The 24,755-nt window shown below is 42.5% G+C and overlaps 1 protein-coding gene across 1 annotated transcript in view; it reads right to left on the reverse strand.

Annotated features, from left to right (window-relative positions):
* Positions 1-1,521: 1,521 nt before the first annotated feature.
* The window catches only part of LOC143029285 (uncharacterized), a 262,282-nt gene continuing 239,048 nt past the window's right edge, over positions 1,522-24,755 (reverse strand). The window contains exon 2 of the mRNA XM_076192020.1: positions 1,522-2,251. Within this exon, the coding sequence (XP_076048135.1) occupies positions 1,530-2,251 (722 nt within the window). The 3' untranslated portion in view covers positions 1,522-1,529. The remainder of the gene's footprint in view (positions 2,252-24,755) is intronic.

Below are 24,755 nucleotides of genomic sequence, written 5' to 3' on the forward strand. Positions count from 1 at the left end.
GGTCCGCGAGAGGTCTCGTCAATGCGCTTCCAGTCACGTTTTGCGATATGAGAAGTTGAATCATTTTCGGGGGTGTGGGGTAAATGAGGTGAGAATCATTCGCGGGTGTTGGCAATTTGACCGGGAAGAAAGGGTCATAAAGAGTAGAAGGACCAAGAATTAAAAAATAATAATAATAATAATAATAATAAATGAATAAATGAAAAAAAAAGAAAAATGGGGGTGGGAGGCTGTCACCCTTCCACGTAATTGACATTGAAAATCAACTCGACACTCGGGTCGAGTAATGCTTGAAAGCAGACGTGTTTGCAGAAGTAATTTGTATGAAAGCGTTGTTGGAACATGATGTCATGGTTATGCATGGTTGTGAATGTTTAATGCGAGGACGTTTCTACTTGTCTATTACGCGCTATGGAGGACAGTGGGAATAAATTTTGTTTTGTGATGCGGAAGTGGAATGGTCAACGGCGAGACAGACAGGCAAACACGAACAAATTTACACACACACGTAATTACGCGCCCACACGCGCACACACACACACACACACACACACACACACACACACACACACACACACACACACACACACACACACACACACACACACACACACACACACACACACACACACACACACACACACACACACACACACACACACTTCGCTTCGGGTCGTTACTCTGACTCTCGTGGGCGGGGAGTTGGGGGTGTGTGTGTGTGTAAGGTCATAGCATTACCCATAGATCGGACCTACGAGCTCTGAGCTCTCTTCCAGGAGGGAAATAGCTATCGATCACGAGTCCAACACGTGATCCAAAGACCAAGTGAATACACACACACGCGCGCGCGCGGGCGCATACACATACACACACATACACTCACACACACACACACACACACACACACACACACACACACACACACACACACACACACACAAATATTCGCTCGCCCACGCACACACATACACACAAATATTTGCTCTCTCTCTCTCTCTCTCGCGCGCGCACACACACACACACACACACACACACACACACACACACACACGCACGCACACACACGCACGCACACACACACGAACACACACGCACGCCACACCCACACGTGTAATTTTTTCTCATTTGAACCAAATATAGAAAGTAGAGGTTTTATCAAAATATTCACACCTTTATTATCAGCTTATCATGATTTTCATCTCCCAAAGATTTCGTAAATCTTTTACCAACTAATGTTACTCTCAGCCCTTCACTGCCATAGACAGAGAGAACCTCTTCTTGGTCTTTACAGGTATTAAGATTATGGATCTTATCTCCAGGGTGAGTTACTCCCGTATTATTGTGCTTCAAGAAGTTCCTGGAATTGTTCTTTAACGTATACTAGATGCTTACATTATTGGGGCTCTAGTTAGATTCCACAAAAGGCGATAATTATAAGGTGGGGACCCGCAGAGCGCTGTGTCAGCAGTGGAACGGGACCCCTAGTATTCGACATTTCAGTAACAAGTTGTTGTTGTTGTTGTCGTTCCCTAGACTGTCTGTCCGAGCAGTCCCGTCTCCCCAAGGAAGGCCACAGCCGAAACTGGGTTTTCCCACAAATCCTTTATAGAGTGTATGTTGTGTTGTTTGCGTGCATGATTGTGTATAATGCAGTCTTCCATTATGTGTTGTATGGTATGGGGTGAAGTGTTACATCCTGGGCAGCTGTTCACAACACGGTCGTCCAGCCTCCTCTGGTAGCTTAGAAGTGCTGGGTGGTGACCGCATCGCAGTCTGGCCAAGTGGACTCTGTCCTTACGTGGGAGAGAGGATTCAGAAGGGTGGATATCAGGGGGTCTGGCATGCAGCAGTGTGTTGTCTTTCAGTGTGTTAATGGAGCGGTGAGTGATATGATTATGAATATGTTTCCGGAGGCTGGTATTTGGTGGTTGTGGAGGAAGAGAAGAGAGTATCTTTGTGTAATAAAGGTCTTTGGGTGTAGTTTTAATGTTTCTTGGTGTGTGTGGGTGTTCTGCTATGTAGTGTAACGGGTGTGATGTGTTTGTGGTGGCTGCAGCAAGTGTTTGTGTGCCTCTCATGTCGAGGTGTTCCTTGACTTTGAGGACTTTTGTTTCATGGTGTAAATGGTCTGTAGGTGATGTATTTGTGCAGCCTGTAATTGTTTTTAGGGCTTTGTTTTGTATGATTTGAAGGGTGTTGTGGTGTGTCTCACTGAGATTAGGAGCCCATGCAGGACTCGCATAATTCATCACTGAGCGTATACATTGTTTGTATATTGTTATATTAGTTTCTTTGTTTTGTCCAAATGTTGTTCCAGTGATTGACTTAAGTGCGTTAAGTCTAGGTGTGCATTTGTTTTTTATGTTTGTGAGGTGTTGTTTGAAAGACATGGATGTATCGTATGTTACACCAAGAATTTTCGGTGTGTTTGTGTGTGGTATTAGAGTGTTGTTGATGTAGAGATGAGGTATGTATTTGTGTTCTTTTGTCCAGTTGGTGAGAAGTGTTGCTGTAGATTTGGTTGGAGCTATTTTGAGTCTGTTTGTGATGAACCATGTGTTGAGTGTGTCAAGGTAAGGCTGGATTATTTCTGCAGCTTTGTCTGTGTTACGATGTGTGCATGTGATTGTTATGTCGTCTGCGTAAGAAGAGATTTGTATTTCTGAGGTGTCTGGCGTGGGTAAGTCATGCATGTATAGATTAAATAATGTGGGGGATAGAACTGAGCCCTGCGGTACTCCGTTCTTAATGTTTCTGATGTGCGATGATTGGCCATTATATGACACATGAGCATTCCTGCCTGCCAGATAATTGGCCAGCCATCTTTTGGTGTTATTGTGCATGTCTGTGTTATATATTTTATTTGTTAGGTTGTGGCGGGGGATAGCATCAAAAGCTATCCGTTGGGGGCCAAACAGCAGCATTTACCCCTGGCCATCAGCTCTACGCAGATGGCACCGATCCCCAAGGAGGAGCTACGCCTACCTGGGGGAGTACCTCAGTAACAAGTTGGAGAATATGGTATCGAGGTGTTGACTGGAGGAGTATCTAGTAACATGTATATGAACACATTTGAGTATCGTGTCATGTGTAAGAGCCAGATTCTTGTGAGTAATTATTTTGACTGCATATACGTTAAAGTTGTTGATATCAATCAAATAAATTAATTCTTTCAAAACCTCAATCTTCTTTCTTTGGAACTTTTATTCTGTTTTGATATCAAGGATGTACTTCCTCTTTAGAGATCGCGCTATTCTTTCTTCTCCCAGGAGAACAAGATAAGTATATATTTAAATCGAATGTGCTTCCTCTTAGTTCTCCAGGTCATTATGCATGGCGGTATTTTCACAAATCTTGCATATCTCTAAACTCTAAAAGGACCTGGATGTCGAGATGGGAGCTTGTGCGTGCGGGCGCTTTTGAACAGTGTAATTTTTTATATCAGTCGTGAATATCATAATCCTCTCTTTCTTATTTAAATCCTTGTAATTTTTTATATCAGTCGTGAATATCATTATCCTCTCTTTCTTATATAAATCCTTGTAAATTTTTTATATCAGTCGTGAATATCATTATCCTCTCTTTCTTATATTAATCCTTGGAAGTGAAGTATTTATATAAAGATTTTTTTAAAGAATACCACCGTAAGATTCTTACGGTGGTATTCTTAAGATAATCTTTCTTATATAAATCTTTCCCTTCTAAGGATTTATATGAGATTTATATAAGGAAATATTATTTTTTAAGAATACCATCGTAAGTCGTGCATTAACACCGAAGATAGAAGACCTGAAAAGGCTACAAAGAGCATAGCTCGTAGTTATCATAGCTTAATCATATTGAGGTGGTATAGGACAAGAAATATATAAATTGATAAAGATAATTGCTCACCAGGACATAGCTGATGATGTTTAAGTTTGTTTTGTAGGAATGTAATTCGCTATTAATTACCTAAAAATAAGTTGTCAGTGTATGTTCCGACATTGTGGTCTAAACCGAAACATGGATTTATTTTGGCGTAGACTTGTGTACTAATACCTTTCACAAATTTGGGTGCCACATGATAATAATGATAAAGACAAAAATAGCTAATAATTATAACAATAATAATATAATAATAATTGATTATAATAATTATAAAATAATAAACGGCTTATTAATTCAGCAGCAATACATAGATAAACTAACTATACATTTTGTTTAAATCTTCGAAATAGTCTAATATTGATGCATAATGTGTAGGGCATTGCTAATGTTATTGGCAATCTTTCCGTTGTGATAGCCACTCGCACTTTGTACACACGTGCATACATTCACGCACACACTCGTACACACAATCATGCTAAAAGAATGCTAAGAATAATATCTTCCCACATAAATACGTCTATTTGTAGAACAATATCTGATGTTCGGGGGAGTCCGCTGGTCGGTCTGGGAGTGAGCAAGAGTGCAAACGAGCGAGTGGGAGTTGATGGTGAGGAGCCTACGCCAGGAAGCGCTGAATAGCTGCCCCCCGAAGCCGTCACCTTTGCCTTATTATGCGCTTTGGGGACTGTTGGGGGGCAGGTAAAAGACAGTCACTGCTGGGAATTGTAAAAGAGTGCGGGATTTGAACCCACAATTAAGTAAATGCGAGACCAGTACATTATCGATTACTCCATCAGCGCGGAATGAGTGGGAGTAGGTGGGAGTGTTAATGGGAGTTAATGAGGGCGAGTTGGAGTTGGGGAATGTGTGTTCGGGAGTTGGCGCGTGGGAGTTAGAGATTTGCTGAGAACGCCTCACTCAAACATTGCCTTAGGTTCTGTCTCGTTCTTTCATATCATGCGCGTATTCGGCGCGAAATGTCCCGAAAGGATAGAGACGCTAGTGAAGTACAGCCATGAGAAGTAGGAGAATAGTGATAATAATTTCTTCTTCTTCGCCTTCTTCTTCTTCGCCTTCTCCTCCTCCTCCTCCTCTTCCTCTTCCTCCTCCTCCTCCTCCCACTCTATCTCGCAAGTACTCGTTGGGTCTCAAGCCCCAGCTCAATCCAAGTCCCAGTCTTTGCGTAACCCAGGGCCCCATCCAAGATCACCCCAGATTCTTCAGATCTCAAATTCCCACAGATTCTCCACATGTCCATGATTCCCCAAATTCCCTATATCCCCCATATTTACCAGATTGTCCCCAGATTGCCTCCCCAGATCTCCCCAGACCCCTCCCAGATGCCCTAGACCAGCATTTCTCAACCAGGGTTCCCCGGAACCCTGAGGTTCCGCAAAAGGTCCCTAAGGGTTCTGCGAGAACAAGTGAGATAAGCTAATGCACTTTTGATTTTTATTTAATTTCATATACGTAATATGATTAAACACGCGCTACATATTCTTGGTTATTGTAATAATATAATATAGACATCATCCTATCTAACCTATTATTACGATAAAAATAAAATGAGAAATTGTACGTATATATATATATATATATATATATGTATATATATTTTTTTTTTTTTTTTTTTTTTTTTTTTTTGCGCAGGGGTTCCTGAGACATGAAATCTATTTTCAAGGTTACGCAAGGGTAGAAAGGTTGAGAAACGCTGCCCTAGACCATACAGTCTCCCTACATTCTCCAGATCCCTCCCAAATACCTCTAGATCTCCCCAGGATCACTCCAAGCCCATTTGATTCCCCCATTCAACTTAATATAAACCAGACACACCCAGGATCTGTTATTTATTCCCTGCACTGTCACCCCTCCCAAACCAATCTGTCATGCAGTATGACATTTCCATAGTTTCGAAGTCGTCTTCTCCCTAAGTACCTTTCATAACTCCCCCCCTCCCCGCCCTTTCCCCCTCTCCCCTGCACCAGGTGTCCCTTCTTCCCTACTTCCCATTCCTCCCTCTCTCTCTCTCCCTCCCTCTCTCCCTCCCTCTCTCCCTCCCTCTCCCTCTCTCCCTCCCTCCCTCTCTCCCTTCCTCTGTACCTCATTTTTAATCAATGTGACTCAGGCTGCTGGTCTGTTTCTTCTCCCGACTGCATCTCTCTTATCAACTGAGGAGTCGTGGGGGGGGGGGTCCCATAACGCAAGTTAAGATCGTGGGGCCCTATGTTTTCGTTTTGGAGGAGGAGAGCCTTCAAAATAGTGATAGATCTGTCTATGAAGAGTCGCCACTCCTTGGGCTCAAACGGCACCCCAATAACATCAGACAGTCCAGGCACATCGTGACGGAAGCAGAGTCCCCTAAGAGTGTAAAGGCCTGAGAAAGGTTCGTGCCGACTTCTCTGACTTGTCACCTGCACCTCCTCCTTGACTAAGTTCCACTGCTTCATCCTGGAGATGAATAGCTCTGCATTGGACTTGGTCAAACCCATCTCCCTTACAAAGTTATTTACTTCTTTTTGATTTGGGGAGTGAGGAACTTTCTATGGTACCTCAGGCAGGTAAACCAAATCCTCAGCATCCATCTCCTCCTCTTCATCAAAATACTTGCAGTTCACCTGGAGCAGGTGGCATTGGCACGGGATATTTGGAGTAGCAAGGAACTGTAGCAATTGATGATGGGAGATCTGGGTAATGCACAACAGAAAAAATATTTCCTTTCTGCCGCTTGTTAACACCCACCATGCAAAGAAAAAAAAAAAAAAAAAAAAAAAAAAAAAAAAGGGGGGGGGGCAATTTTAGGAGTGGCCTGTTGGCTCTAGCCAGACCCGTGAGGGTTGGAGAATTCCAGGGACTTTTTCTCACCTCGCAGCCACCCTTCCAGCGTCTTAGGCCGGCCACACACGTGCAGTTTAAACTGATAATTACAACTGTTCAGTTATAACTGTCAATTGAAACTGCACGTGTGTGGGTATCTCAGTATCACTGAGATACCCACACACGTGCAGTTTCAACTGACAGCTATAACTGAGCAGTTGTAACTGTCAGTTTAAACTGCACGTGTGTGGCCGGCCTTACAGGGCTCACAACAGTAATGAGGGGCTCAGGTCTTGTCCTGGTCCCCAACTGACATCCCTAAGTACTTTTGGTAGGTTTCACAAACATTCACCGACGTTTCCATATTCGCCACATATATAACAGACGGATTCAGGATGGTGCCGGCAGCCCCTTCAAACCATTTAAAAAATATAGAAATATATGCAATCGGAGAATATGGATCGTATAGATCTGAAAGTATGAATTATATGAACATGTATAAAATATATAGCGTAATTCAGGCTATAGTCATCAAATTTTGAAGAAAAAAAAGTTTTAGCACCAAATCGCACCAATTCCACTCGAAAATGTCATAAATTGCTTTTACAGAAGTTCTGAAATTTTATTAGGTTGAAAGCTAGTGGCTAGCCTAGAATTTTTACAAACCCAAACTGTTTAATAGCGTTTTTTTCCATTTATTTGGGACCTGAGTAACAAAAAAAAAAAAAAAGTGATTATAAGCCAGGAATGGATTTTGTGTTGTATATATATATATATATATATATATATATATATATATATATATATATATATATATTTGTACACACACACACACACACACACACACACACACACACACACACACACACACACACACACACACACACACATAATATTTCTGGTACCTGTCTGACAAAGGGTGCGAAAGTATATGTGTGACCACCCGCCTCCCAACCCATCACACTCACTCTCTCCCTCTCTCTCTCTCTCTCTCTCTCTCTCCTCTCCCCTCCCCTCCCCTCTCTCCCCCCTCTCCCTCTCCTTCATTATCATCATCATCACTGCCACCACCACCACTATTACCACCACATCCGCCACCATCATCACCGCCATCACCACCACCACCGTCATCACCACAACCAATCACCACCACCACCGTCATCATCACCGCCATCACCACCACCACCGTCATCACCACAACCATCACTCTCACCACTATCATCATCATCGGGGTAAGGGGGGTGAGAAGGGTGGGTGTGTTTACTTAGTGACGATGCCATGTTGTAATAATAGACCTTCTGCAGTCATCTCTTATCGTTGCAAGCAAGATCAACATCATTATGGTTGTTAGAGACGTTGGATTCTGAGCTCCTTCGCTTACTCAGGATTATGATCGTTTTTAAACTAATTAAGGTTGTCAGCACATGAATATTGTTAGTAACTAGGTATTATACTCATAACGCTGTTTTATACACATTTTGAAGAAGTTATTGGTTTATGTGGAAGCGTTGTTACATGGATATATGGCTGCAGTAAGTGCATTATTATTACATTAGTATAATAGTGTTCATTACATGTATTCGACCAAGTAGCCTGGATTTGTATTCCCATGGTACTGTTATAAACATAGTGTATGCAGTTCAAAAGTATTAAAATTGTTAAAGAAACGTAATAAAAAAGTAATGTTTATTGCCGCGGCGCAAACTCGTGTATTGTTTTCTGCATTTTATCTGAAAGATTTCACACGCTCCTCTCTCTCTCTCTCTCTCTCTCTCTCTCTCTCTCTCTCTCTCTCTCTCTCTCTCTCTCTCTCTCTCTCTCTCTCTCTCTCTCTCTCTCTCTCTCTCTCTCTCTCTCTCTCTCTCTCTCTCTCTCTTCCCACTACCCGCCTTCTCCACTTCCCTCCATCTACCCTCCTCTCTCTCTCTCTCTCTCTTTCTCTCTCTCTCTCTCTCTCTCTCTCTTTCTCTTTCTCTTTCTCTCTTTCTCTTTCTCTCTTCCCACTACCCACCTTCTCCACTCCCCTCCCTCTACCCACCTTCTCCACTCCTTCTTTCTTCACTCCCCTCACTCCCCTCCCTCTCCCCCTCTCTCCTCTCTCTCCCCTCTCTCCCCTCTCTCCCCTCCCTCTCCCCACTCCCTCTCCCTTCCCTCTCCCCTCCCTCTCCCCTCCCTCTCCTTTCACACTCCCCTCCCACACCCTTCCCTCTCCCTTCCCTCTCCCTTTCCTCCCCCTTTCCTCCCCCTTCCTCTCCTCTCTCTCTCCCCTTCCTCTCCATTCTCTCTCCATTCCCTCTCCCCTCTCCTTTCTTTCTCCCTTCCCTGTCCCTTCCCTAAACCCTTCCCTATCCCTTCCCTCCCCCTTCCCTCTCCTCTGTCTCCCCTCCCCCTACCTTCCCTCTCCCTTTCTGCTCCCTTCCCTCTCCCTTCTCTCTCCACTCCCTCTCTCCCCTTCCTCTCTCCTGCTCCCCTCCCTCCCTCCTGCTCCCCTCCCTCCCTCCTCCCTCTCTCTCCTGCTCCCCTCCCTCTCCATTCCCTCTCCTCTCCCTCTCCCTTCCCTCTCCCTCCCTCTCCTGCTCCCGCCCCTTTACCTTCCTCGCTGAACTCCCTTTTTTACTTCTCTCCGCATTCTCCTCTCTTTTACTCTCTTCCTTCTCCCGCTTCCTTCCCTCTCCTGCCCTCTTTCCTCTCCCACTCCCTTCTCTCTCCCGCTCTCCTTGATAAAGGATTGGTAAACCTTATCTGGACATCCAATTCCAATACCCGACCAACATGTATACGCGCTCTGTTTTTCAACGGAGAATTGTTGCGACAATTTAGGTGTATACAAGGTGCTTCGATACTACATCGTCCACCTAACCATCTTTTTCTTTTTATTTATATTTTGGTTTCAATAATGATTCGATTGATTCGATTTAACGTCGAGAACTCTCCCTATTAGGAGGCTAGGACGGTGCCATAAACAGCCTTGGTCCAACTCTCTGGCGGAAGGGTTCGAACTGCTGTTCACAACGATTTTCGCCTCGAGTAGCGACGCTTTGACCTTCTCGGCTAGAGCTCGCTATTTTTATTTATATTTTGTTTTATTTATTATAAACCTGTGTTCACACTGTATGACCGAACTAAGACATATGATTGATTTCCAGGTCACGGGAGATTTCAATGTGACTTTGACTCATTGGCATTGTTAGTAGCAAACGGCTTTATTCAGCTGGACACAGACCCGGGGCAAATTTATTTTTGGTCGATTGGGACCCTATTTTTGTCCCAAGTTTGTTTCCCACCGGGCGTGGGAGGGGGAGTCTTCTTGTTTTAGTTAAATTTAATTTAATAAGTGACTGAGGTCACTATGGCGAAAGGGATAAAAGTTGGCAGTAAACTCTGTGTGTGTGTGCGTGCGCGTGTGTGTTTCATCTGTATGTGTATGTATATGTGTATGCGTGTGTGTGTGTGTGTGTGTGTGTGTGTGTGTGTGTGTGATATCTCACCCAATGAATTTCACCCACGACTTTTCTGCGTGGAAAATCCCGGACACCGTCTTTGTGTTCTCGTCTGGGACATCAAAACAGAATCCACAATTGCGACCATGAGAAATTCCCCGGCTTGCTTGGGCCGCATCAAAGGCGAAACAGGTCTCCACACACACACAGAGACCCGGATGAACTAGGCGACGCGTGAGAGCCTTGCTACGTGTCCCCCGAAGCTCCAAGAGAGTAAGGACAGCGTCACGGGGTCCGTGATTTTTCAAACCGCAAAGGCTAACGATAGGGACCTATGTTGTGGTCCTGCAGGAGAGAGAGGGAGAGACATGAAGAGGGAATGGGAGAGAGTGACAGGAAGAGGGAGTGAGAGAGACAGGAAGAGGGAGTGAGAGAGAGAGAGACAGGAGGAGGGAGTGAGAGAGAAAGAGGGAGTGAGAGGGAGAGACAGGAAGAGGGAGTGAGAGAGACAGAAAGAGGGAGTGAGAGAGAGACAGGAAGAGGGAGTGAGAGAGACAGAAAGCGGGAGTGAGAGAGAGAGACAGGAAGAGAGGACGAGAGGCAGGAAGAAAGAGCGAGAGACAGGAAGAGAGATGTTTATAGAGAGGAACAGTGACAGGAATAGCAAAAGAAAGAAACGGGGCGAGAGAGAGAGAGGAAAAGAGAGATATTTATAAGAAGAGAGAGGCACAAGCCGAGGAGGAGGGTAGCAGATGTTACATTATTTTCGAGTTAATGAATAGTCTTGTATTAGAAAGCTCGTTCACTTTGAAGTTCTTTGGAACAGGCGAGGCATTCCAAAGGGAAGGGCGTATAGCAGCCTCAAATCAATGTGAATATTTGTAATGAATAGGGCTTCTCTTAATAAGTTTTTATACGTAAATATTTGATCACCGGATTGTTGCTTGTTGATTGCTCATAAACATTGGCCACTCAGAGAGAATTGTTGGTGTTTAAGACGAGAGGAAAAATGGATTTTTAGAAAAGGAGAAAGAAAATATTTATACCAGAACCTACTATATTAAATCTGACGGATACACCTTGGTAATCAATACTATTCAGTACAGTTAAATAGGCTTGGCTTTGGAAGCCCTCCACCTCCTTTTGCTCCCATTTATTAAAAAAAAAAATAATAATAAAATAAAAAAAATCATCCTTTATTCCTTCCCCTTTTCTTTCCCCTTTTTCTCTCCCCTTTCCTCCAATTTTTCCCCTCATCTTTCCTTCCCTTTTCCTCCCATTTTTCTAAAAATTTCCTCCCATTTTCCTCTTATTTTTCCTCCCCGTTTTCTTCCTCCTCTCTCTCTTTTTCCTTCCTCCTTCCCATTTTTCTCAATTTTTTCTCCACTTTTTCCTCCTTTTCCTCCCCCATTCCCTTTTCCTCCCCTTTCTTCTCCTCTACCTATTTCCTCCCTTTTTCTTTCCCTTTTCCTCCCCTTCTCACGTTTCCTCTCCTCCCTTTTCCCCTTTCTTCTCCCCCTTTTCGTTCCCGTTTCCTCACCTTTTTATTTCTTTTTCTTCCCTTTTCCTCCTCTTTCACTTCCTCCCCTTCTTCCCCTTTTTTCTCCTCTTTTTTCCTCCCCTTTCCCTCCCCTTCTTCCTCTGTTCCTCTCCTTTTTTCTCCCCTTCTTCCTCCTCTTTTCCTCAATTTTTTTCCTCGCCCATTCCTTTTCCTTCTTTATCCTCCACGTTTTGACTTTTATTTCCCCCTTTTTCTCCTAATTTTCTTCTTCCCCCTTTTTCTCCACCTCATCCCCCTTTTCGTCCCCTTCTTCCTCTCCTTCCTCCCTTTCCTCTTGCTCTGCTTCCTCCTCGTCGTCTTCCTCTTCCCCCTAATCTTGCTTCACTTCCTACTCCTCCTCTTCCTCCTCTTCCATCCTTCCCCTACTCCCCCTCACCCCTCCCCTCCCCCTCCTCTTCCAGCCTTCCAATACTCTCCCTCATCCCTCCTCCTCCGCCTCTCCCTTCCCCGTTGCCCACCTTTATTCAGTTATCATACATCCCACGTTGTTAACTCTATTCATTCCACCCACTTACCCACCAGTCGCCGTTGCCACGTGTCTCTCCGTTGTCCATTTATTCATGGTGTGCCCGCCCACCAAGTATGGTAATGCTTTTTTCTCCCGATCTTGGGATCTTGTTTCTTTCCCTTACTTTCCTTTTCTTTTCCTTATCTTTTCTTCTTCCTTTCCCTTTCCCTCCCTTCCCTTCCACGATTAGACACCTTTATGGATGGGGATGACAGGTGGTGATGGATACGGAGCTCCCTAGTGTAGGCCTTATGGTCTCTTGCAGTCTCCTTCCTTCTTATGTTTATATTCCCTTTCCTATCTCTTCTCCCCCCTTCCCTTCTCTTCCTTTCCCTTTCCATTTGCCTTCTATTTTCCCTTCCCTTCTTTTCCCTCTCCTTCCCTTCTATGGTATTGTCGGTCCTCGCCTTCATATACAACAAATGCCCGTATCACCATCTTGTGATTCTCTCCGTTCTTGTGTGTTGTTGTTTATGCACTCTTCGCCAACCCTGTTCCCATCCCTCCCTCTTTCCCTTTTTCCCGGCCTTCCTTCCTTCCTTTTTTTATTTTATTTTTTTTATTTTTTTTACACCTTCGCTTTTCCATCATCCCTATCCTCTTCCTGTTCCTACATTTTATTCCCCTTCGTTACTGTCTTTTCTCCTGAGTGCAATCGAAGAGGTCCAAAGAAGTTGTTTAGTTGATTTGTCGTAATCGACGATGTGAATAAAGTCTAGTTAGTTTTCAGATGAAGCGTGGGCATCAGGTCCTCTGCTTTCTGGTCTCTCTGTTATCTTTAGTTTTTCTCTTTTTTTATTTGATTTTTTTTTTTCATTCGGTAGATAAGGTTTATCTACACACGGGCCTTTCTCCATTCGGAGGCCCGTAATTGTTAAGCCGTTCTTTGATCAACTACTCCGGCGTAGTTTTTCTATGTTCTGTTCTGTAAAATTTGGGAAAAATATTCCCACGGGCTTTATGTGCGAGCCCGTTCGTCCGGTCCGCCTTTTATAGTCAGAGTAGTAGCTACAACGTTTCTTGCCCACCAATACGTGCGGTAGTTCAAGCTTCAACCAATCACCGGGCTCGATTACTCTTCCCGCCGGAGCTGAATACATTTTGGGTTCCAGAGAAACGATTTGAAGTGCGTAGCAACAGAAAGACACGTACATATCTTATACAAAAATAGGTTAAAATATCAAACATATCAGACATGGCAGTGAATGACATGGCTAATCATTAAATGTCTAAACATACATTTTATTCACGCATGGGCGTGACAATATATATATATATATATATATATTGTATACGTCAGAGTAAACATACATATCTATACGCTAGTGTAGTACTCTAATAATGATGACTGATTGAATGGTTCGGTTTAATGTTGTGAATTCCCCTATCAGGAGGCTAAGGTGGTGCCCCTCACAGAGGACTTCGAAGCCTGGAATTTAGTAGAACATGCCCTTGGTCCAACTCGCTGGTGGCAGTTTCCAACTGCCTTCACCTTCACCTCCGCTGCAAGTAACGACGCTCTAAGCCGCTCGGCCAGCGACCGACCTAATGATAATTCACAAATAATTCCTTTTGTGCAAAAGTTATGAAACTGTGATTAAAGGTGGCGGCACACTGGGCAGTTCTCAATAGCATGCTACTTGCTTTTGCTAGTTCGTTTGAGCAGGAACGACTTCGGTTACGATCTTTTGTTTTTCAAATTTCCAAATGTCAGATTACTCTTGCGTCGTACACTAAGAAGCTTAATGACGAACTAAGAGAGGTCACGAATATTAGACACATTGTTGAGATGTTTTTACGAAAGTCTAGAATATTGTAACCACAGTCGTTTGTACTCGAACATTATAAAGTTCTCAAATTTATTTTGGTAAAAGGACAGGATAGATAAATGGTCAATTATTTAGGCATGTGTGAGAGTAATTGGTATTATAATACCAAAATTATTATGCTTGTAGGTCGTCAGCCAATGAAGCTTATGCCAAAGGCGCGAGAGTGTTGCTGTGATAAATGTCGTTTAATATCAGGGCCAAACTTTGATCCTGTAGAGATGAAAGTCAGGCGTTAATACACCAAGTTGCTGCTTAATGACGAAAACAGAGTAAACATTGATGCTGGAGAGCACAGGTGACGTGATGAAAATCCGCCTCGTTAATGACTTGCTTCGAGGGTGCTAACGGGGGTGCATCCGAATTTCTGTGCCTTCACAACTCTCATAATGGCTCCATTACAGATTGATATGACTTTTTTTTTCGATTTTTGTTTAGTAGGAGTAGAAAATTATATCTCTTAATGAAGGGTTTGGATTAAGTGTTGTTTGGTTGGTGCTAAAGGAGATGGGTCCGAGTTTGTGTAGTTTTACAACGCTCACAATAGCTCCACTACTGATTAATATATCTTATTTTATTTTCTATTTTTATTTTGTTTATTTTCTATTTATTTGTTTATTTATCTATTTTTATTTATTTTTATTTATTATTTATTTATTTATTTTTTAGTTGTAGGATTAGAAAATTAGAGGCATCTTAATGAAGGGTTTGTATTAAGTGTTGCGGTTGTTCAGTACGGAGGATGTAAAGTCTTGTAAAGAGAAACTTTTTTTTTCCACAAATATATGGAAACGTTCATATAAGGAGGTGTGAATGAGCTCTTTGTATGTACAGCTTTAATTTTAGTGACTTAAAGGTTCTTGTCTTGTTTTAGTGCTTATTAAAAGTATTCTAATCTGATAATCACACACACACACACACACACATATATATATATATATATATATATACAGTATATATATATATATATATATATATATATATATATATATATATATATGTTGATAAATTGTTTAAGACAAATGAGAGAGTGATAGGTGGGGAAGGGTAAACGAAGATGGGCTAAGAATACATTTATTGTTCTTACGTTTCGGTTATTATAACCTTCCTCAGAGAACTTGTTACAGAACATCTTGGTCACAACATTTATACCCGTAGTGGGGGAACTTGTGAAGCTTCGAGTGTCAGGTTTTTTCTAGCGCATTAATTATTAAGAGACTGGCTGCTTTAGATAGGCATATAAATCCTTCTCTGTCGTTATTATTTTCTTGGACATTTATATGTGCAGCTTCAACTGTCTTTCTCATCTTCTTTTGTAATCCTTTGTGTAAAATTTCAACTTTACTCCATTCGGGAAGGTTGTTGCATATTTCGAGGTTGCATATTTCGGACTCCCTGGTCCGCCACCTCGAAATATGCAACAACCTTCCCGAATGGAGTAAAGTTGAAATTTTACACAAAGGATTACAAAAGAAGAAGAGAAAGACAGTTGAAGCTGCACATATAAATGTCCAAGAAAATAATAACGACAGAGAAGGATTTATATGCCTATCTAAAGCAGCCAGTCTCTTAATAATTAATGCGCTAGAAAAAACCTGACACTCGAAGCTTCACAAGTTCCCCCACTACGGGTATAAATGTTGTGACCAAGATGTTCTGTAACAAGTTCTCTGAGGAAGGTTATAATAACCGAAACGTAAGAACAATAAATGTATTCTTAGCCCATCTTCGTTTACCCTTCCCCACCTATCACTCTCTCATATATATATATATATATATATATATATATATATATATATATATATATGTATATATATATGTGTGTGTGTGTGTGTGTGTACGTCGGTGTATGTCAGCTTTACTGGTCCACTGCAGGACTGACCTATCCCCCGAGGTACAGTACGCCCTCTATCTCCCCACCACGGTGGCTTAATTCGGATTGGTAAGGTTGTAGCCTATGAATGGGGAGAAGTGCATGTGAAGTTTTAAGTATGTTGGAATGGCTGGGGTTGTGAATGAAGCCTGAAATCAGGGTAATCAATTCGACCATACTGATTAGGTGCTAGCATGTATTTGCGACACTGGTCTACTACACCTCTGATGGCTTGTCGTTGTGTAGAGGGGTTGGAAAGCCATGAAAGTCCTTTGCACTGACCGGGGATCGAACCCAGACCTTACGCATTCGAAGGCAGAAACGTTACCCACTGCTCCATGCAGGTTTATATACATACACACACATACATATACATACATATATTGTGTGTGTATGGATATACATGTATATATTCTTTAACCGTTTTCCTTCCACTGACCATTTTTTTTTTATCGAATACATTCCATTATTTATTTTTTCTTCCTTGTCCTGTAAATCACTCCTCCAGTCCTCTATTTCTCCTATACGCTCACCTATTCTCATCTGACCCCACTTTCTGTATATTAATGTATCTTAATTTTAATTTCTTTACATATATTTTTGATTCTTACTCTCTATACTCATTCATATCTTATCTCTTCTAAATATTCCCTGTCTTCGATTTTCGTATTGTTTTTGGGAAACTGGATTCCCAAGGTCTTCGTTGTTGAGGTCTTGCGTTGGAGAGGGGAAGTGACCGGGTATAATCATATTCATTGAAAGGCTTCGACTGTTTGCATTTCAAGAAGTAGTTGATCTGCAGCCAGGAAAGGTCGAGTGGGACAGATAAGGAAAGGGTTAGGATGGCGGGAACCCACCTGTCTTGCCGTCAAGGCCACCTGTGCCCATTATATCATGATATCTCTTCTATCACAATAGAGAAGACATAGAGCGGATCAAATGTATAACCCCCCCCACACACACACACACACAAGTGCTTGGGGTAGAGGCTCTTCAGCACCAGCACACACACGCGTGCACACGCACACACACGCGTGCACACGCACACACACACACACACACACACACACACACACACAATCTCAACCTCACTCTCAATCCCACTCACTCTCAACCTTACTCTCCCTCCCTTCCAACCTCAGTCGTCGTCTCGAATGACCTTGTCTCCCTTGGGGGAGGAGGGAAGGGGAGGGGGGAAGGGGGTGGGGGGACTAGTTCACCGTTTAGGGTACTGATTGCAGTGACCGCCTCAATTGGAGACCCGGATGGTGTTAACCGACCTTGTCGGAAAAAAGACGAAACCGTTACAGATAAATAACGGTCTCATGTTCTTAACCGAAAGTGTGACAGCGTTTCCGTCACTTCTGTCTCTTCATTAAGGAAAAATGGTAACTGGTAACTAGAGCTGCGATGACGTGATTTAAAGTATTTTTTACTTTTATAGGTCTCTATAAGATTTGTTATAACCATAATATTAAACATATATTGGTATGTAGGAGTGTTCAGTATAAAACATTTAAAACTGTTACACAAAATATTATTTTAAAGGGTGAGAATTATGCGAATTATTATGGTAAACAATTATCCGTTCGCATGATAACGAGGAATTTGTGAGTTGCAATGTTTACTCTGTTCAAACGTTGATACACACCTGTTCAAAAGTCCCAACTTTCTGTAGACTTGATTTCCCTCAGGGTCCACAAGATGAGAAGGAAGATCGACTCAATGGTAAATTGGGAGTTTAGATTTTCATCTGTAAGGAAAAGGAGGCTGAAGGAAAGTGCTGCTTTTATCGTTCTCTTCTTCCTCTTTGTCCTTTTCCTCCTCGCCCTCTTCCTCCTCGTCCTCTTTCTCCTCGTTCTCCTCGTCGTCCTCCTTTTCGCCATTCTCGTCCTCGTTCTTCTCGTCCTCCTCCTCTTCCTCCTCCTCCTCCTCCTCGTTCTTCTCGTCCTCTTCCTCCTCGCCCTCCTTTTCTTCGTCCTCTTGTCTTTCTCCTCCTCGTTCTCTTCTGCCTCGTCGTCCTCTTCCTCCTCTCCCTCTTCCTCCTCGTCCTCTTCCTCCTCGCCATCTTCCTCCTCGTCCTCCTTCTCTTCGTCCACTCGTCTTTCTCCTCCTCCTCGTTCTCTTCCGCCTCGTCGTCCTCTTCCTCTTCGCCCACTTCCTCCTCGTTTTCCTCCTCCTCGTCCTCCTCCTCCTCGTCCTCCTCCTCTTCGTCCACTCGTCTTTCTCCTCCTCCTCGTTCTCTTCCGCCTCGTCGTCCTCTTCCTCCTCGTCGTCCTCTTCCGCCTCGTCTTCCTCCTCATCGTCCTCTCGTCATCCTCCTCCTCCTCGTTCTCTTCCGCCTCGTCGCCCTCTTCTTCCTCGTCCTCCTCGTCTTCGTCCTCTCGTCATCCTCCTCCTCCTCCTCCTCGTTCTCTTCCGCCTCGTCGTCGACCTCGTCCTTTTACTTATACTCCTACTCGTCCTCCACCTCGTCCTTCTAATTATCCTCCTACTCCTATCCTCTTCCTCCTCTTCTTCCTTTCCCACCTTTTCACCCTGATCCTCCTCTTTTTTCCTCCACTCCTCTGTCTCCTCTTCCTCTTTTCCCTCCTCTCCCTAAAATAATATCGACGCAAAGGTATGAGTAAATAGGGAAATGATATTTTTCCTCTGCAGGGAAGATGGAACCGAGGGGAAGTGTTGCTTTTCTTGTAGAGAATTTGTAGATTGTCTAGTCACTTTTGACTGGAAACGCGAGCAGCGGTAGCAAATTGACTCGCAGGATCACCAGTCTGCACCAAATTCAGTTAATATACAGGGTGATCCAAAATATACTGAAGTATTTAGTAATTTAGTATTTAGTAATTGCCTTATCAATACATTACCGTATCAATACATGTATGCCTTATCAATACATGTAGTATTTAGTAATTGCCTTATCAATACATGTAGTATTTAGTAATTGCCTTATCAATACATGTAGTATTTAGTAATTGCCTTATCAATACATGTAGTATTTAGTAATTGCCTTGTTACATGTATGGAATTTTGATACAATTTAAGACAATTGCCTCGCCAACTGTATTGCCTCTCTTGCGCTATAAGCTGTTGGCCATTCTATTGGAACCACATATCCTAAGGTCAATTAATGAAGAATTTGTCACAAATTGCATCCCCTAAGTGACTTTTGGGCCACCCTGTACAAGCCCTAACATGGACCCCACAATAAATAGATGAATAGATAATATAATTAACAAAAATAGATCAATTAGATCAAAATAACAAAAGATAAATTAATATAAAATATTAATAAATAACCAAATAAAAAGATAATCACAGAATATAAAGATGAATAAAAATGTAAAGGAACAGGTAAACAAATAAGTAAATAAGTATAAAGAAATAGAGATGAATAAAAAAAAATTAATAAATTAATTGTGGGTTCGAAGAGCTCGAGGGCCTTCCTTGGGTCAGAACTCGCAGCTACGGACGCCATCTTTGTCCGCAGCAGGCTTTTCTAGCCCTACTCCTTCCTCCTCCTCCTCCTCCTCCTCCTCCTCCTCCTCCTCCTCCTCCTCCTCCTCCTCCTCCTCGTCCTCCTCCTCCTCGTCCTCCTCGTCCTCCTCCTCCTTTTCCTCCACGTCCTCGTTGTCTCCTCCATCTCCTTGTCCCTCTCCTCGTACTCATCGCCCTTTTCCTTCCTCATCCTATTCCTTCTCGTGGTCTTCCTCGTCGTCCTCGTCCTCCACATCGTTCTCCTCATCGTCTTTCTCCTTTTCCTCCTCCTCCTCCTCCTCCTCCTCGTCCTCTTCCTCTTCCTCCTTTTTCTCCTTCTCCTCCTCTTCTTCCTTCCCCTCCTCTTCCCCACCTCCTCTGTTTTCGACTCTTCCTCATTTCCAGCTTGTTCCTTCCTCCTCCTTCACTTCTTTTTCCATCTGCCTTCTTCCTGTCTCTCTCCAGTACCACATTCTCCCTTTATGTATTCCCTTATTCCCTTGTGTATGTGTGTGTGTGTATGTGTGTATTTTGTGTGTGTGGCTGTCTGTTTATGTGATTCACCATGGTCTTGGATCACATGTTTGACTCGTGACCGACAGCTATTACCCTCCCGGAAGAGAGATCAGAGGTCATATGTGACGAATCTCTGGGTAATACTGTAACTTTACACGCGCACACACACACACACACACACACACACACACACACACACACACACACACACACACACACACACACACACACACACACACACACACACACACACACACACACACACCTCCCCCACGAGAGTTAGGGTAAAGACTCGCAGCGCAGCGATACTGAAATTATTTCAGCCCTGGGCGAGATTCGAACCTGCACCGCCGTAGTGGCAGCTCGGAACTCTACCTCTGCGCCACGTGTGTGTGTGTGTGTGTGTGTCCGTGTCCTATACGATGTGTACATATCTGTATTATGTGAAGACTCGTATTAAACCATATGCTTACTGTGTGCTAGGCCTCTATCGTAACAAGATGAGGTGCCTACGCCAGGAGGCGCTGAGTAGAGCCGGACGAAGCCTTCACCTTTGTCCTATTATGCGCTTTGGGGAATGTTCGGCTAGGTGACCAACAGTCACTGCTGGGAAGCGGAAAGTAGTGCGAGATTCGAACCCGCGACTGGGAGGGCACGAGACCAGCATGCTTCTGGTTGCGCCAATTGTATACTCGCTGTAGTACAATTTACATTAAAGATACAAACTGAGGAATACATTGCACATTACAAGATGGGGACCTGGCCCAAGCTCCCACATTAATAACATTATGAGTTGCAGGATATTTTCCCTCGGATGAATAAAATCACCAGACGGCAGGTATCCATCCATAAAAACATACGAATGGAAAAGACTGCAAGAGACCATAAGGCCTATACTAGGTAGTTCCATGTCTCTTACTACCTGTCATCCCCATCCATAAAGTTATCTCTTTTTTTTCTACGCTGACTACATGGTTAGGCTACTAAGTCACATCCTTTGAAGGAAGAAATAAAGAAATAAAGCCAAAGGAGCGGGGGTGAGGTCTTGTCGGTGGAAGGGAAAGGAAAGGAAGGGAAGGGAAGAGAAAGGAAAGGAGGTGGCGAAGTACTGTAGTCTGGTCACACAAAGTACAGTGTGTTCTTTGACTCTGCAGGAGTGTGATTTTGGATGTTCCTGGTGCATTGCGCTCGACTTCCAGAGTAAAAAAAAAAAAAAAGAGAGCGAGAGACAGAGAAGCGAAAGGCCTTAAGAAAGAAAGAAAGAAAGAAAAAGACTGCGGTAGGCCCTAAGAAAGAAAGAAGAAAAAATCCGGATCTTTCATGTTTTTCAAAAATGTTTGTGCCTGCAGTCGATCTGACGTCATGTCGTTTCTTCAGCTCGGTTCTTCGCATCGTCCTGCGTGCAGCTGCCTTCGTGATTTTTTTTTCTCCTTTTTTATTTGCAAGCAGGTGAGCAGATATTTAATTTAATGTTCGCTGGCCGAACGGGTTAGAGCGTCGCTACTTGCGGCGGAGGTCGTGGTTGTTGTTTACTAGTTCGCGTACACGGTTATGATGACAACGGAGGCCTGAAGTGCATAAGAACATAAGAATGAAGGAGACTGCAAGAGACCATAAGGCCTACACTAGGCAATTCCACGTCCATTACCACCTGTCATCCCCATCCATAAAGTTGTCTAACCTTTTCTTCGGATTCTTGCAGCATGGAAATCAGTCATTGAAATCTGCCAGCTTGTTTTTCCTTTCCTTCCTTCCGTCCCTCTCCACCCCTCACTCCCACCCTCCTCCTCCACCACCCCTCCCCCTCCCTCACTTCTTCACCCCATCTCCTTTTTCTTTACCTCTCTCTACTTTTCTATCTACCTATTACTCTCTATCTCTTCCCTTTTCTTTCGTTTTTTCCCTTTCCCCCTCTCCCTTTCTCCTCTCCCCCTTTTCCTTGTCTCCATCTCTCTTCCTCTATAATCCTCACCCTCCCTCTCCTCCTTCTCTCCCTCCCTCCCACCCTCCCTAACCCTCATTTCCTCCCTCCTTTCCTCCCTCCCTACCTCTCCCTCCCTCACTTTATTTTCTCTCTTATGTTTTATAAACCTTTTCATTCACATTTTTTATACGTAAAAGCGTCAGCACATACGTGTATGTGTGTGTGTGTGTGTGTGTGCTTGTGTGTGTTTGTATGTGTTTGTGTGTATGTATGTGTGTTTGTGCTTCCACGTAGTAGCAAGGAGAGCATCCTTTCCCCCAGAGAACCCCGAGACTTGCTCCATTTCTTTCTGTTATGGAATTGCGTATTTTGACGTGTGCACATATCGAGCAAGAGATTTTTTTTCTTGTTTTTCTTTTTATATTATATTTTCTCTGTTAGTTATTTATGTATTTGTGTATTTATTGATATATTTATTGACCTATTTATTGATTGAAGTTTTTATTTATATTCTAATATTCTTTTGATATTGTATTTATGTATTTAATTCTTTTGCTAATTTTTGGATTTCGAATGTCCGAGGTGGAGGGAGTGTGAGAAATCATGTGTGTGTGTGTGTGTGTGTGTGTGTGTGTGTGTTTATATGTATATTCAATTTGTACATAAATACTCGTATCATCCGAACGAGTGATTTAAGCCTGATACACGTATCTATTGATTTGAAAACCTAAGGAGAACAATATTCTTAGATAAAAACGAGATTGTTTGTTCGCTGAGCCTATAAAGTCATACAAGATATATATATGTACAAGGGATATACGTGCATCTGGAAGCGTGGGCATGTTTATTGTATAAAAGTTTTGCTGCAATTGTGTTCTTCGCGTTTAGCACCTCGACCCTGAGGCGCTCTTCTTCGGGTCGTTCGAGTCGACGGCACGAAAAAATAGCCTCGCTCCGGGGCGCCCAAATGGTGCCACCAATCAACCAATTCTTAAAAATAAATAAATAAATACATAGATAAAAATGCATTGTATTGCAGCTGTGGCTTACGGAAAGATTCTTTCTGTGTTTATTTTTTGATTTAATTTTTATTATTATTATTATTATTTCCCACAGGTCACTTCGAAGCTGAATATTATTTTAGTTGTCCAGAAGAATCTCCAGATGATTTTATTCACTCATGGAAAGCCCTCTTTTGCAGTGGCAAGGGCTCATGTGTGCAAGTTCATAAGAACATCCGTTGAAGCGTGTTTGTGTGTTTGTATGCGCGTGTCGTGTATTTGCGTGTGTGTTTCATTGTGTATATCTCGAGGTAAGAATCGAACTTCCTTTAGTGCATAAATCAGTTTGGGAATAACAGATCGGGTATGTATCTATAAATCTATCCACATGAATGCATAAGGAAATGAACTTGTTAGTGGTCTAGTGTACAACATTGCTTGTGGCAGTACTTACGTGTGCACGTGTATGTACGTATGTAAATGCGTCCGTGTGTACATATGCTCACATTGTTTTTATTTGTGCGTGTGTGTGTGTGTGTGTGGTATTTATGGGAAAGCTGTCGCATATATCAGTTTCATTGTTTTTGGTACACGGAATGGTCCTTGTGTCTTTTCGTTCCATTTCTTGCAATTTCAAACGTAGGAGAGTTGAACTGATGAATGGTGTAAGTGTACCTACGGAGACCGTGTTTTATTATTTATTTATTTATTTATTTATTGTGGTGGGTGCTGGTATGGGGTGGTAATGCATATAGGTAGATCCAAAAACATTTCAGAATTCATTGGAATACGGAATGCGCCACCCTTGTATACATTTTTAGGTATAAAATCTTCATCCTTTTTTATTTTTTTATTTTTATCTCACTTTTCTTTAAAACACTACTGTGTTCTGGCTGTACGCGAGGTGTATATGTATAGTAATCGGATGAATATGTACGTTCGATTAGAATACCACCAAGATTAACTTTTGTGCATCCGCGATGGTTACACATGATACGATCTGTGTTTAGTTCTATATTTACCTCTTCCTTCGTTCTTTCTATCCTCTCTTTATCCTGTTATTCCTTTTCCCCACTTTTCTTTCTTTAGAGAATAAAAAGAGTCTTATAAATAGTGGTGGGACGATATAGAATTATTAACGAGTCCGATACTAATTTCGATATTGCTCTGAACTTCCGATTCCGATACGAGTCTCGATACTGCTGTAAACTTTCGAATCCGACACGAGTCCTGCTGTTGGTTTAGAAACAAATACTTGATGAACAAAGTACAAATACAATTATTAATCCTTTATCGGAATCTGAAGATCAGTATCGGGGCTCGTATCGGAATCTTTAAAAAAAAAAATTATATCGTCCCATCACTTCCTATAAATATTATCTGGAGTGATTGCGATAGTTTTTCGACCCCAAAATGGTGATTAATGTCAGCTTGGAAACTGATGAATCTGCTAAAGCTGATATGGGTTGGAACTTTCATTTTCTTCGGGACAGTCTTCTTTGATAAATGGCCTCTGTCCCCGGCGGGGGAAATTATCTTCTGGTCTTGACCTAGAATTATTGCTTCTTCATTGTTAGATTATTAAGAAAACCCCGAAATAACTGTGATGACATTCACTAGAAATAAACAATTACTGATGATTGTATTGATAATACTAGTGATAATAATAAATTGACAAAAAAAAATAGAAAATAAAAGAAAATTAGATGAATGAATAGATAAGTAATAAATGAATATATTAAAATTATAATTTTTAGTCGATGTAATTAGCAATAGATTTTGAGGTTTTGATTTAGGAAATGGAAGCTTAGTTGAATTAATTTCTGTTCTAACTATAAACTTAGAAAAGGTGTTTAGGTCCTCAGGGCCCCAAATTTGGACATTTCAAAAACGACGACGACGATGATGATGACGATTACAGCTATGATGGCGACTAGAACTATGACGA

Source organism: Oratosquilla oratoria, chromosome 10, assembly GCF_046742065.1.
Source record: "Oratosquilla oratoria isolate Oo_2021 chromosome 10, ASM4674206v1, whole genome shotgun sequence".
Taxonomy (NCBI): Eukaryota; Metazoa; Arthropoda; class Malacostraca; order Stomatopoda; family Squillidae; genus Oratosquilla; species Oratosquilla oratoria.